At 40.5% G+C, this 12,073-nt stretch overlaps 2 protein-coding genes across 3 annotated transcripts in view; both read right to left on the bottom strand.

The window, feature by feature from the left end:
• The window catches only part of ppp2r5a (protein phosphatase 2, regulatory subunit B', alpha isoform), a 52,050-nt gene extending 48,963 nt beyond the window's left edge, over positions 1-3,087 (bottom strand). Inside the window, exon 1 of the mRNA XM_079645476.1 lies at positions 2,007-3,087. Coding sequence (XP_079501602.1) covers positions 2,007-2,154 — 148 coding nt within the window. The 5' untranslated portion in view covers positions 2,155-3,087. The remainder of the gene's footprint in view (positions 1-2,006) is intronic.
• A 1,093-nt stretch (positions 3,088-4,180) lies between these two features.
• On the bottom strand, positions 4,181-11,861 carry dtl (denticleless E3 ubiquitin protein ligase homolog). 2 transcript variants are annotated; one of them, XM_079646147.1, is made up of 15 exons: positions 11,644-11,861; positions 10,211-10,341; positions 10,015-10,107; positions 9,872-9,933; positions 9,512-9,632; positions 9,112-9,177; positions 8,829-8,944; positions 7,954-8,027; positions 7,731-7,837; positions 7,539-7,643; positions 6,932-7,044; positions 6,733-6,822; positions 6,452-6,575; positions 5,340-6,004; positions 4,181-4,982 (listed from the first exon to the last, which is right to left on the bottom strand). In XM_079646147.1, exons 1-15 carry the CDS (start codon positions 11,691-11,693, stop codon positions 4,917-4,919), a joined length of 1,983 nt encoding a protein of 660 aa, XP_079502273.1. In that variant the 5' UTR covers positions 11,694-11,861; the 3' UTR covers positions 4,181-4,916. The 2 variants fall into 2 exon arrangements, with proteins under 2 accessions (XP_079502273.1, XP_079502274.1); XM_079646148.1 differs by having other exon boundaries at positions 10,211-10,336; positions 11,642-11,860.
• Positions 11,862-12,073: the final 212 nt, after the last annotated feature.

Genomic DNA, 12,073 nt, shown 5'->3' with positions numbered 1-12,073 from the left:
CCCACATGCATATCTGCACCTACAACAAACTACTGCATCAACTGACAACAGACTTTCCAAAGTTTCATACTGGTTTCCCATATCATCCCACACAGTGTCACATTTTGCAACCATTCATAGTAGGATGATATGAACACACACCTATTTTGGGTACAGGTGAGCCCAGTGACAGACAAACTGGAAAAACGATGTTATTTTCAACAGGTAGGTCACATTTTTTCAGTTACAGCATTGCGATACCCTTTACAGGTACCCTTCAGCGATCGGAGCATCCCTAATTCTAGCCATGCCTCATATCCCTCTATTTAACTTCCCTTTTCAAAAATGCTGATTTTGTGGTATAAAGCTTTTTTTTTTATTTATTGATTTAAAAAAGAGGGGCGGAGCTTATGCCTGCTCATGCGGGCACTGCGGTGACGAAACACCATATCATGGATTATCAAGGATTATTTCTGAAACCGTATGGAGCTCAAATGCTTTCTCTCTTGTCGGTTATACCACAAGGTGAGTTCCTTTCTATTTCCTGCTTTTTCACACACATGCTCTCCAGTACAGGTTAGCTCTGAGTGTTAGCGATGCTAATGTAAACACCGACCATATTACGTCCAAAACAGTCGGGCATTGTTTCTGATAGTGCTGTGGGTCTGCATTACCGATATGACGTCATATCGGACGCAAATCTGGATCAGCTCCTTACCCCCGTTTGTAGAGATTTGGGTACGGAGGAAAAAGAGAGAGGGTTTTATTTTCTGACGCTGCGTGAGTTCCCTGACACACCGGGGACACATATTATATATAAATAAATATCTATTTACATATTATGTATAAAAGACATCAAAAAGTGCATTTTGCATGATAGGTCTCCTTTAAGTATCAGGCGTATGTGGCTTGTGACCTAAAGGCAACAGGTTCAAATTCTTAGACTTGCAGGGCTGAATGTGAATGAGTTAGGATGGCTGTATGCTTCTGTGAAACCTTCCACAAATCCTGCTTTGCAAAGTTATAATCCAGCATGTTTGCACTGGAATTTGCTTTGTAACATAACAAATGATTATAAGTCATATAGAAGTTTACTGAACCTTACTTTAACAGTTGTCTCAACTATCAAGACTCTCTACCAGCAACAACCTACAAGAGGAAAACACAGGCAAACCTTTGTGACCACCAGTCTTGTGTTTTACACAATGCTTCTCCTTCAGCCAAAGGTGACCACATTTAGGAAAACGTATTTTGGAAAATCTATATTTTCATAAGATAAATATAACTCAATCCCCACCCACACCATCCACCTCATGGTGTGTATAGATCCAACAGTTTTTTCAACAATGAGACCATGTAATTTATAATATATGTTCTGACATTGTTCTGTATGTGATGAAATGTTGCAGACAGTCTTCCTTTTTAATTGTTTGTATAGTGTATTGTTCTTTTAAATACTCCTTCCTGCCCATTAACTGCAGATGTAAATTAGGTTGTGTTGTGCATGGACCCCTGGTAAATAAAATAAACCTAACTCAACTTCCTTGCCTGAAACTCAAGTCACTTTTTTGTGGCCTCCACAACACCTTGATGCAGAACCATGTATCACTCTTAACCTTTTCTTCAACAACACTCTGGATGGGCCTCTGGCATGTCAGCCCAGCTGCCAGTGAGAAAACGATGTGTCTCTCTGACACGAGTCAACAGTGAGTCGAAGAAAGAAACATAACAATGACAAAATATAGTAAAAGGTTTTGGGTAGTGCCCTGTAGCCAAATCTTGTAGCTAATAACCTAAAATGTTTGGAGATGTCCACAAAAGTGGGACCACTGTGTTCCCCTGTCCACAGATGTGCATACTGCTGTGTGTAAACGGTGTGAAATATTTGCACAACATGCACGCCTTTATATTAGATTTGCTGCAATTCTGGTTTTGGGCTGCATGCTGATTGCAAGTGCTGCAGATCTAGCACTACACAGAGCAAACAGCCTATTTTAATCTGGGCCCCCTTCATCCTCTTACCGTACCTTTGAGCTGCGGCAGCGGGGAGAGCTCCACCGGGGCGCTCTGTGTGCGGTACTGGGAAGAGCCTTGGGATTTTCTCTGTTTCTGGGCCTTCCTCATGGACTTTCTCGTAAACCCGTCCACTTTCTCGGATGCGGAGATGGCCGACATTTTGATGCACAAACTGAGGAAGACTTCAGGCAAGCGATTGTATTCCTAGGTCAAACGAAAGGGTTGTCTTCTGCTCGCACCCAAAAATATGGAGCCAAATGCACGACTTGAAGCTCGTCTCCTGTCTGGTGTTATTCTGTATGATCCAACATGGTCGCTCGGTATTAGGATTAGACTGTGTCCAAAGACTGCATCATTCGGGTAACTTGTTCTCTGAAACACGGGGACAATCTTCAACACACGAAGCAAAAAGCCAAACTCATGACATAGCCCGCAGTATAACCTGGAGTTACAAACCGAAGGAAAATTATCGCTCAGCTTTCAAAATGTCTGGTGTTTTTTTTACTGCTTCGTCATGTTTGCAAAAAATATACCTGTTGCAAAACGCATTAAAGCCATTCTGGTAAAAAAAAGTTGGCTGAATTAGTCGTTAAGTCCCGGCTGTAGCAAACTACTGTACTGCTAGCCTGCTTGCTAACGTACCTAGCTAGCTTGCTAAAAGATTAGCCGACGTTAATGTACGCCACTACGACAACAGTTTGCACCGCTGTCGAGAAAGAAAAGTTACAAAAGGATAGTTGCCCCGTTAAATTCATGTAGTTCCTCGTTAAAACGCCAAGTCCAGGTCTTCAAGCCGTGTTTTTAAATCCTAGTGAGACTTCCGCTGAGAGTGTTTTCAGAACAACTATCCGCGATCGATGAAGTTGAATTTCGCTCGACGACTGAGTCCCTTAAAAGTTAGCCGTGTCCACATGCAGTTGACTTTGTCTTCACTACATTCCCCGTGAAATCATGAGCAGTAGTTTCGTTTTCACGGCCTCTAAAAACACAGAGTAATCTCAAATAGACGAAATAACAGAACGTCGTGCTGAGCAGGCAGCCATAAACACTCCCAGTGTAGCCGTTCAGTCGTTGTCTGTCTGACTTCACTGTTCGCTGAGCTGAGCAGCCTGACAGGTGTACGTCACAGAATGGCGTCTCCAACGGCCAATCACAAGCAGAGGATTAAAAAACGGTAAACTTTTTAGACCAATTAATTGGCGTGGAAGGCGGGCCCTGGACATGTGACATGTGAAAACAAATACGTGACGTTGTACAGTTGAATGAGGAGTGGCAACTGTAGTAGATGTTCCCACAAAAATATTGGTTGAAGAAGTTTGAATTTGAAATCCTTCATCAACTTTAAATAGGTTGGATCACATTTTGTTAAATTGGAAACAGGTATACTCATTTTGCTGTGCCTGATGTCATTTTTAATGTACCCATTTCCATAAAATGTTGATATTATGTGTAGGTTTTTCTTGATTCTTGGATAAAAATCATTTACAAATACGAAAAATTATACTTTTTGTACATATTTTATATTTGCAAGGTAACATTTTATGAATGTGAATTTGGAAGAGTAAAACCTACCTTTAATGTTTTTAAGACAGAAATTGAGCTATATTAAGAAAAAAACCTAGTTTAAAGCCTAGGGGTTGTTATACAGATGAGTTGGGGTTGTGTTAAGCGTAATAGATAGACAAGACCATTTATTTGCATTTTTTCTTTCTTTCTTTTTCTCTTTGGAATACTGAATAACTTGCTATAAATCGCTATGACCTTAGAAAAAATTACTCAAATAAAACATCAGTGGACTAATATGTGTAACCTGTTAAGACTTTGTAACCACTGCAATAAATAATGAAATGACTGACATTTCTGTCACTTGTGTCTCACCACTAATCACACACACACACACACACACACACACACACACACACACACACACACACACACACACACACACACACACACACACACACACACACACACACACACACACACACACACACACACACACACACACACACACACACACACACACACACACACACACACACACACACACACACACACACACACACACACACACACACACACACACACACACACACACACACACACACACACACACACACACACACACACACACACACGAATCACACTGATGAGATGCAACCAAAAGCATGCAGCATACTAGGAAAACTCTTTAGAATTTAATAAAAATCTAAACAACGTGAATTAGGATCAACTATATACAAATGAACCAAGCACGACTCATTGGTTATTTTGTACATATAAACAACTTAAGCATATGCTCAAGAAAAATCAAATTTGAACAGAAATGTATAAATGTAACACTGAAACAAAAAAGGTACATGACAAAAACCCACAAAGAGATGAAGCGATAAATAAACTTGGGTTCATAAAAATGTTTGTTGATGGGGTGGATCCAATAAATGTTTTTTTTAGCAGTATTTCAAATGTTCACTCTTTTAGACTCTTTCTGCACTCTGAGGATTAATTCCTGGTCACCTCTTGAACATCTCTATTAAATGTGGGTCATTGTGTAAATGCATCTCCTTACGTTGTTAGGATTGAGTCAAATTAAAGATGTACTCATCAACATACAACTTATTATTCTTTTTTTTTTTTACCAGAGATTCTGAACAGCACTAGAACATTGTGTAGGAGGCAACTGCAAAACCCTAATTTAAAAAAAAAAGAACAGCCTCTCAGGATGTGAATACTGCAGCGACAAATATCCAGAATGATTATTTTGTCAATCTCAATGAAGCCCAAATTCATGTGCTCATGAAATCTGGATCTGGATCAGTGTTCTTGGAGGCTCGAGGTCTGTGGGTTCAGGTTAAAAATACTCAAAATAAAGCATGTCTAGTATTTTAAACCGAGGCAAAGCATCCAACTGGCACAGGTGGTCACTCCAGATGCCTTCTTGCGAAATACATGGAGATTTTCTTTATGCTCTGCGGTGAGCGGATTGTCTGAAAAACATAAAACACAAAGAAGCTAAACTACAATATTCATATGAATAGCTATACAATACCCCTGTGCATGTCAACATTCACACTGATACGTAGAGACGGACGACTATCAGAGAATCCTGCCTCAAGCCTTTGTGTTTCTATTGTTTTGTTTTCAAATTCCCTCTTGGATACAAGAGAAGGAATTTCTCGACTGACATTCCAAGAAAGTATTTTTGTCTTTATTAAATAATGGGCAGTAAAGAGGCTCACAGGAAACATCTCTAAGAGGGAAACCGGCACATTCTGACATGATAGAGAAAAATGAACACAACTGACAACAGGTCAAACTTTTAAAGCAGAGATTGTTGTGCTTACCGGAGAAACTGGTGTCTTGCCTTCTTGTCTCTTAGAGGCACTGGGGCTTCTGGGAGACCTCGGGCTTCTGGGAGACCTCGGGCTTCCTTGACCTTTCCTCATCTTCTGGCCCAGCACTGACAGCCAGTCCATGGGTCCGGGGGAACAGTTCTCCTTGCCGGTCTGAGAAAGCTGCTCCTCGCTGTCCTCTGTGGGACAGTCTGTCTGTAGCCGGCTCTCTTGCTTGGAGCAGCAGATCCCCGACAGAGCCCGGCTTCTCTTGGCCGCCGGGTAGAGTTCAGTAACACAGTCACACTGCTCTGCCCCCTCACAGCCTTCAGAAGACCCCTCTCCCGTCTCCAGCCTGCGTTTGGCCCGTCGCTCGCTTTGAGAGGCGCTGCTCGCCGGGCTCTGAGGACACAGACTGAGCACGCGGCGAGGCTGAGGGCTGTCCTGAGCAGGAGACCCACGGCTCGGGGACAACCATTTCTTGATAGAGGATGGTGTTCTCTGGCGGACAGCGGCAACTTTGGCACCCTGAGAAGGGATGGGAGAGGTGGTGCTGGAGGGGAGAGGCATTGCGGCTCCGCTGGGAGCACAGGCAGCGAGCCGGGGGGACGCAAGGCCTCCGAGACTCTCAGTCTTCTGGATCTTGGCGGGGGTTGTTTCAGCTCTGATAGAAGGCCCTTAACACATTCATAAGTCCAAGTTAGCTCACAATGAATAATTGAAATGACACATTTTGCAGTTATTAGACAAGACAGCGATGTAGGGCTACAAATAATCCGATGATTATTTTCTAGATTCATTGATACATTTTGTCTTTGAAAATGTCAGAAATTAGCAAAAACTGTCCATCTCATTCTCTAAAAAAATCCAAAGGTGAGTTCTTAAAGGTGAGTTCTTAAAATGACTTATTTTTTCGGTCAAAAACTTCTGTTTAATATAGTGTAAAACTGAAAGTAGCAGGAAATCTTTATATTCGGGGCACTCCAAATAGTATTTACTGATAATTTGACAAATGACTTCATCGGTAAATCAATTATACAAATAGTTGCCAAAACAGCCATCTTCCTGTTCATCTATTATACAACATACTGTCCTAATGTGAATAACTGTAGTTTAATTCTTACCTGAGGGAGATTTAGGACGTGCCCAGCCGACAAGGTTGGCCTCTCCCACCGAGGATTCGGCTCCATCCATTTTCCGGTGAAGCCTCCAGATACGTATAGTGTGATCATCAGAACAGGAAGCAATCTGTAAACAGAGCAGGGGGGATTAAACAGCGCCTAAATCCATCTTCTCTGCTTATTAAAACCGCTCAGCTTCACAACAGGAAAACACAAACACCTCCGATTTATTTAAAGTGTCTAAGAAAAGCTTAAACCACAAATATAAAAGTTTGTCGGCTCACCTTGGTAAAATCTGTCGGACACCATGCAACAGATGTCACTTCCTCACTATGGCCTTGGAGCATCATGGGAGGCTGATTAGGCTCCGAGATCTAAAATGTCAAATAAGTTGGATAAATGCTAACCATACGCTATTATAATAATCAATCAGAATCATAAAAAAAACCACAATTTAGTATGACAAAATAAAACAGACAGTACCTTCCAGATGTATGCGTTATTGTCACTTGAACCGCTGGCTAAGAACTGGTCATCGGGGCTAATAGTGGACTTTACATAAAAGGAGGAGTTCTGGTGGCCACTGAAAGCTGCCACTGTGGAGGGGAAATAAACAAAACTGCAATATGAGAATTAAGAGCAAATCCAAAAAGCAATTAAGTCTGAAATAAGCCCACATAAGAATATAGGAATAAAAAGCAAATGACACAACCCTGAATGATATACAAAGTTTAAAAACAGAAATACCTGAGAAACTCAAACAGTCTTAAGTTCAAGTGCCTGCAACGTGTGAGTATTAACCAGCTGTTTTGTACTGATTGTCCAGTTACAGTTCTACTTAAGGACTTCACATATTTAATTAAAGCTTTAAATTAAAGATATTAGTAGTACAATCAGACAAAATGCCTGCACCTCTACACTTCCTCTATTTAATAGTGCCGTCCTATTGGCTCCCCATGACAGTTACAGTATAACAAAGGATATACGTTTGCAGCCCCATTTAGTGATATTCAATGGCAATGAATAAAATGGAGGATAAACAATGACACAGAAACACAATAGGTTTAGTCAGAGTGGAGTCCTTGTTTACCTGGAGTTGTTTTTGTTCCGCTAACATTGAACATGTAGATATTATCATCAGTGCAGTTACATACGATGTTGGATCTGGTTGAGTCCAGAACAAGTCCGGAATAACCTGCAACGCATGCAAAACAACATTAAATGATTCTGCTTATTTGCATATTTGAGGTAAAACGTTGTGTCAGTGTTGTACAAAACGTACCCAGTCTCATGCGCATGCAGGAACCCGGGTAGGGGTACGTCTGCAGAGGAACAGGATCCTGACGGAGTGCAGTGTAGTTCTTCCTCAGATCCCACATCTTGATTACACTGAGTAAGAGGAAGGAAATAGAACAATGAATTGAATTATGCGTGTCCATTTACTCTGAAGGTCATTTTATTCTGGCTTGGGGCAAGTAACAAAACACATGACACTGCATTCTTACCCATCGACAGCCCCAGAGGAGATGAGGGTGTGCTGATCCTGGAACAGAACCACGGTGACACTCTGCTGGGTGTCCTGCAAGAGAGAGGAGGCGCTCACAGATCAGTATTCCTTCCTCAAAGCCCGACACCTCATTCTATAGAGTGCCGCAGTGACGCGTCCTAAAACCCGTAAGTTAGCATTTTACCACGTCCGGTTCCTTCGACAAAAAAGCAAAGGGGTTTTTCCATAGGATTTTGGAAAATAGCTGAAATAAGGTCTGTGGTCGATACACATTTAAGAGACGGATCACGTTTTGTTCTACGACATTAAATACATCAGCAGTGACCCCACTGGTGATTTTTGAAGAGTTTACGTGTCTGAAAAACGATGGTTGTTAACAAGTGGCTAAATAGGACTACAGAAATTGTCGAGGCCGTTGTACGTCATTACGCCGAACACGTAAACACAAGTTTGTTTTACCCTGTGTTCTGCTTGAAAGCAAGTACCTGCCTCCTGCAAACTGTTCAAACAAACGCTTCAACGTGTACAATTTTGAATCTGTATTTTTGAATATGGATCTTAAGTTGGCGTGACGTTGAAGCAGCGGCCCTGCTGTAGTTCGTTTATAGCATAACGTTAGCATTTTGCTTCTGGCGACTAGATTTACGATTCGAAAATTATAAAAGTAGTGTAGACATTTGGATATTATCCGGCTGAACAAAACGTGATCCGTCTCTTAAATGTGTCTCAACCACAGACCTTATTTCCAGCTATTTTCCAAAATCCTATGGAGAAATTGCATTGCTTTTTTGTCGAAGGAACCGGAAGGAGTTTACTTCCAGGTTTTAGGATGTGTCACTGCAGCCCTCTATTATAGCTGTTGAATAAACTCACCACACTGGGAGCCATGCCACGTGTGCTGACCCGCCTCTTCTTGGTTTTGGTGAGGGGGTTTGTCTCTGCTTTGTTGTGAGCGCCACTGATCTGGTTCACCTGCCTGTAGAAACCATCTGAGAGGAAGACATAAACATTGTCACACGCATGTATAAGAAAACTCATCATTATCCCAACAAGGTCTTATACATTTCAAAGGTTTAAAAACAAAGACTTGGTTCAACCAAACCCTAGAATACTTAATACAAACAAAACCTTTGTAATTGAAATGTTTGATTCATACCTTTTTTGCTGCACCTGGTGTCCCAGACCATAATATTTCCATCTCTGGCCCCAGTACAGAACACAGCTGTTTCATAGAAGACAAAGAATCAGTAATGTGACACAACAAAGCATCTGTTAAGCTAATGGTATCACATTTAAATAACTAATATCAAGCATCCATATTCTTTACATTGATTACTGCAGAAAAAAACACTTATTTTCTTTGATCTTTAAATCTAACTTCCACATTTTTTTCCTGCCTGGCAAATGATTAATTCTACCAACAGATGAGGATGTTTAAACAGCCTGCTATAGCCTCAAAGTCAACCCACCAACACAGTGTTTTCTTGTGTCTTTTGAGACAGAAATGGGAACAAATGTCCCTTAGCAACAGAGTATTCAGGCACTATCTAGTTTACCTTTCTCCTGTGGTGCGAATGAAACAGACTTCAGGCTGCAGAGGTGACCTTTGAAGCTGCCTAACATCTCCCCTGACCTCACATCCCACAGCCTGGCCATTTGATCACCAGCAGCAGTAACCTAAGGAAGACAATTTAACAATAACAATTATTTAAAGAAGGGTTTATTAATAAGAAAAAGGACAATTAGAATCTGCTTTATATGCTGCAAGTAGAACAAGAGTCACATCAAGATGGCAAAACCATGCAAAATCAATGAATCAACTTTTAAAGGAACATATATTTGATGCATTTATGGCTAATGCATACAACAAAAGAACATAGACATAGTAATTATGGCATTAATGACATTTTACTTACCAAGTGAGGCTCTCCCGGTACCCAGGCTATGTCAAAAACAGCGTTCTCATGGGCCATCCATTCTGTAAATAATTACACACAATCAGCTATACTTCCTGATGACTGTCTGAACTATTGTGAAAAAAGGGAGTTTCTACACATACCTTTTAGAAGTGGCTTCTCCCGGCTCTCTGTGTTGTAGATTCTAACAATGCCTTCTTCATTAGCTGCTGCCAGGACGTTCTGCATGTGTCCGACTGAAGAGAGACACACCAGTTAGATGGATATAAAAAGCAAAACAGATCCTAGATCTGCTGTGTGTGAGGACAATTGACTATGTACTGAACACAGGTGGGTTACCGGAGGAGAAGGCCAGCCCAAACGGGGGCACAGAGTCCCCCAGGTTGCCGTAAGAGATGTGTTCATCGTGTCGGACGCAGTGGTACCCCCCCAGCAGAGAGCTCAGGGGGTGCCTCGGTCCGCGGTCTGCAAAAGGAGAAACATACTTGTAGTCAGACATTGTTCTAAAACTATACCAACTGATCCTTCAATCTGTGATTTTAGTACACAGCATTCAGAGATTCAATTGCACCATTTGTTTATTAAAGCTATCTGACAGCTGTTTTTACTTACTTTTTCCTGTTTGACTTTTTCTTCTGACATTTAAAAACAGTAATAAAAGCCTGGGCAGCAACTCAGTATTACAATTAATCTACTGTTAGTGGCATAATAAAGTAATGGTTGAATAATATTATATTATATTTTATTTACTTGTTATGCCTACGCGCATTGTTGGAAAAGTACTGAGATCCTTTACTTACAGTAAGTCAAAGTACAATTATTATGGTCTTAAATTACTCAACTACAAGTCCTGATTTCAAATGCTACTTAAGTAAAAGTAAAAGAGTGTTAGCAATATGTACTTAAAGTACAGAAAGTAAAAGTACTCATTCTGCACAATGACACACTTCAGAATAATACAGAATATTATCAGCTAAACGTATTTCAAGTATCAAAAGTAAAAGCAATCCTTATGAAGAATGCATCTTTTCACAGTATTTTATTATTGTGGTTAATTTATTATCCTGTTTTATACATGTAAAAGCATTTTAGTATTGTTGTTTGTCGATGTGGACTAAATGTAGGTATGGAAATAATGTGTAATAATAATAATAAATTATATTTCCATAGCGCTTTTCTTGAACTCAAAGACGCTTGTAGATTAGTATTACAGTACCCAATTATACCATATCTGCATATCATGTTTTTATATGTACAAAGTAGCTGTGAATATTAAAATAAGTGTAGTGGAGTACAAAGTAAAATATTTGGCTTTTTCTGAAAGCATCCATTTATAATGTGGCATGCTGTTACATTTGTACATGCTGTAGGCCTACCTCTTTGATTGAGCACAATTTTATGTTATTTTTCCGACTGTTTTAAAATCTCACTTGAAAATGAGTTCTCAATCACAATGTGACTTCCTGATTAAATTAAATAACTCTATTTCCGACGTTACCCTTTTTAATGTAACATCACTTTACGTAATGTACGTGAACTAATGCCAATTTGAGGAACTACTTTAGGAACGTTTGATCATACTGCCATTGCAACAGAACTGGACACGTATTTAATTTGAATAAAACAAACATTAAAGTAAGCTTGGAATACATTTGATCTTAGCCTATCTACATGAAGTTAGCACAAAACACGCACAGCACAAAACACACACAGGGCAAACCCGGGAACCGAAAAAAAACAGAAATAATCCCCAACAATATATGTTCTCACCATTCTGCCTTCGTTTGCCCACTCCTCTGTCAACTATCGAGCGGAACAGCATCGCTACACTCCAGTACAGGACGATCTGAAATTAATTTAGTGAGAAGTTTTCTCAGATGAGCTGGTGGTCTTTTTTCCGTGTTGCTACTTCTGCTGGTGTTTCCCGCGAACAGTTCTGTGAACAGAGGACTGAATCCCCCGCTAAACCTGCGTTCCGCGCTCCCATTGGCTGAGAGCTGTGGCGCGTCCACTTCCGCTTCCTCACTGTAAAGTTTGCAATTATAACTACCGACTACAGATCATGCTACAGATCGCATTAATCCCGATTTAAAGGTACGACTATCTTCTGACAGGCATTCATAATGGAATACTCACAGTGGGTCTATTTCTAAATCAAGATATGTTTGTATTACTTTATAAAGAACATGATGATACATTTAA

The sequence above is a fragment of the Notothenia rossii genome (genome assembly GCF_949606895.1).
Source record: "Notothenia rossii genome assembly, chromosome: 8".
NCBI lineage: Eukaryota > Metazoa > Chordata > Actinopteri > Perciformes > Nototheniidae > Notothenia > Notothenia rossii.
Note: the sequence above shows the minus strand (reverse complement) of the source record. Positions and strands in the feature narration are given on the sequence as shown.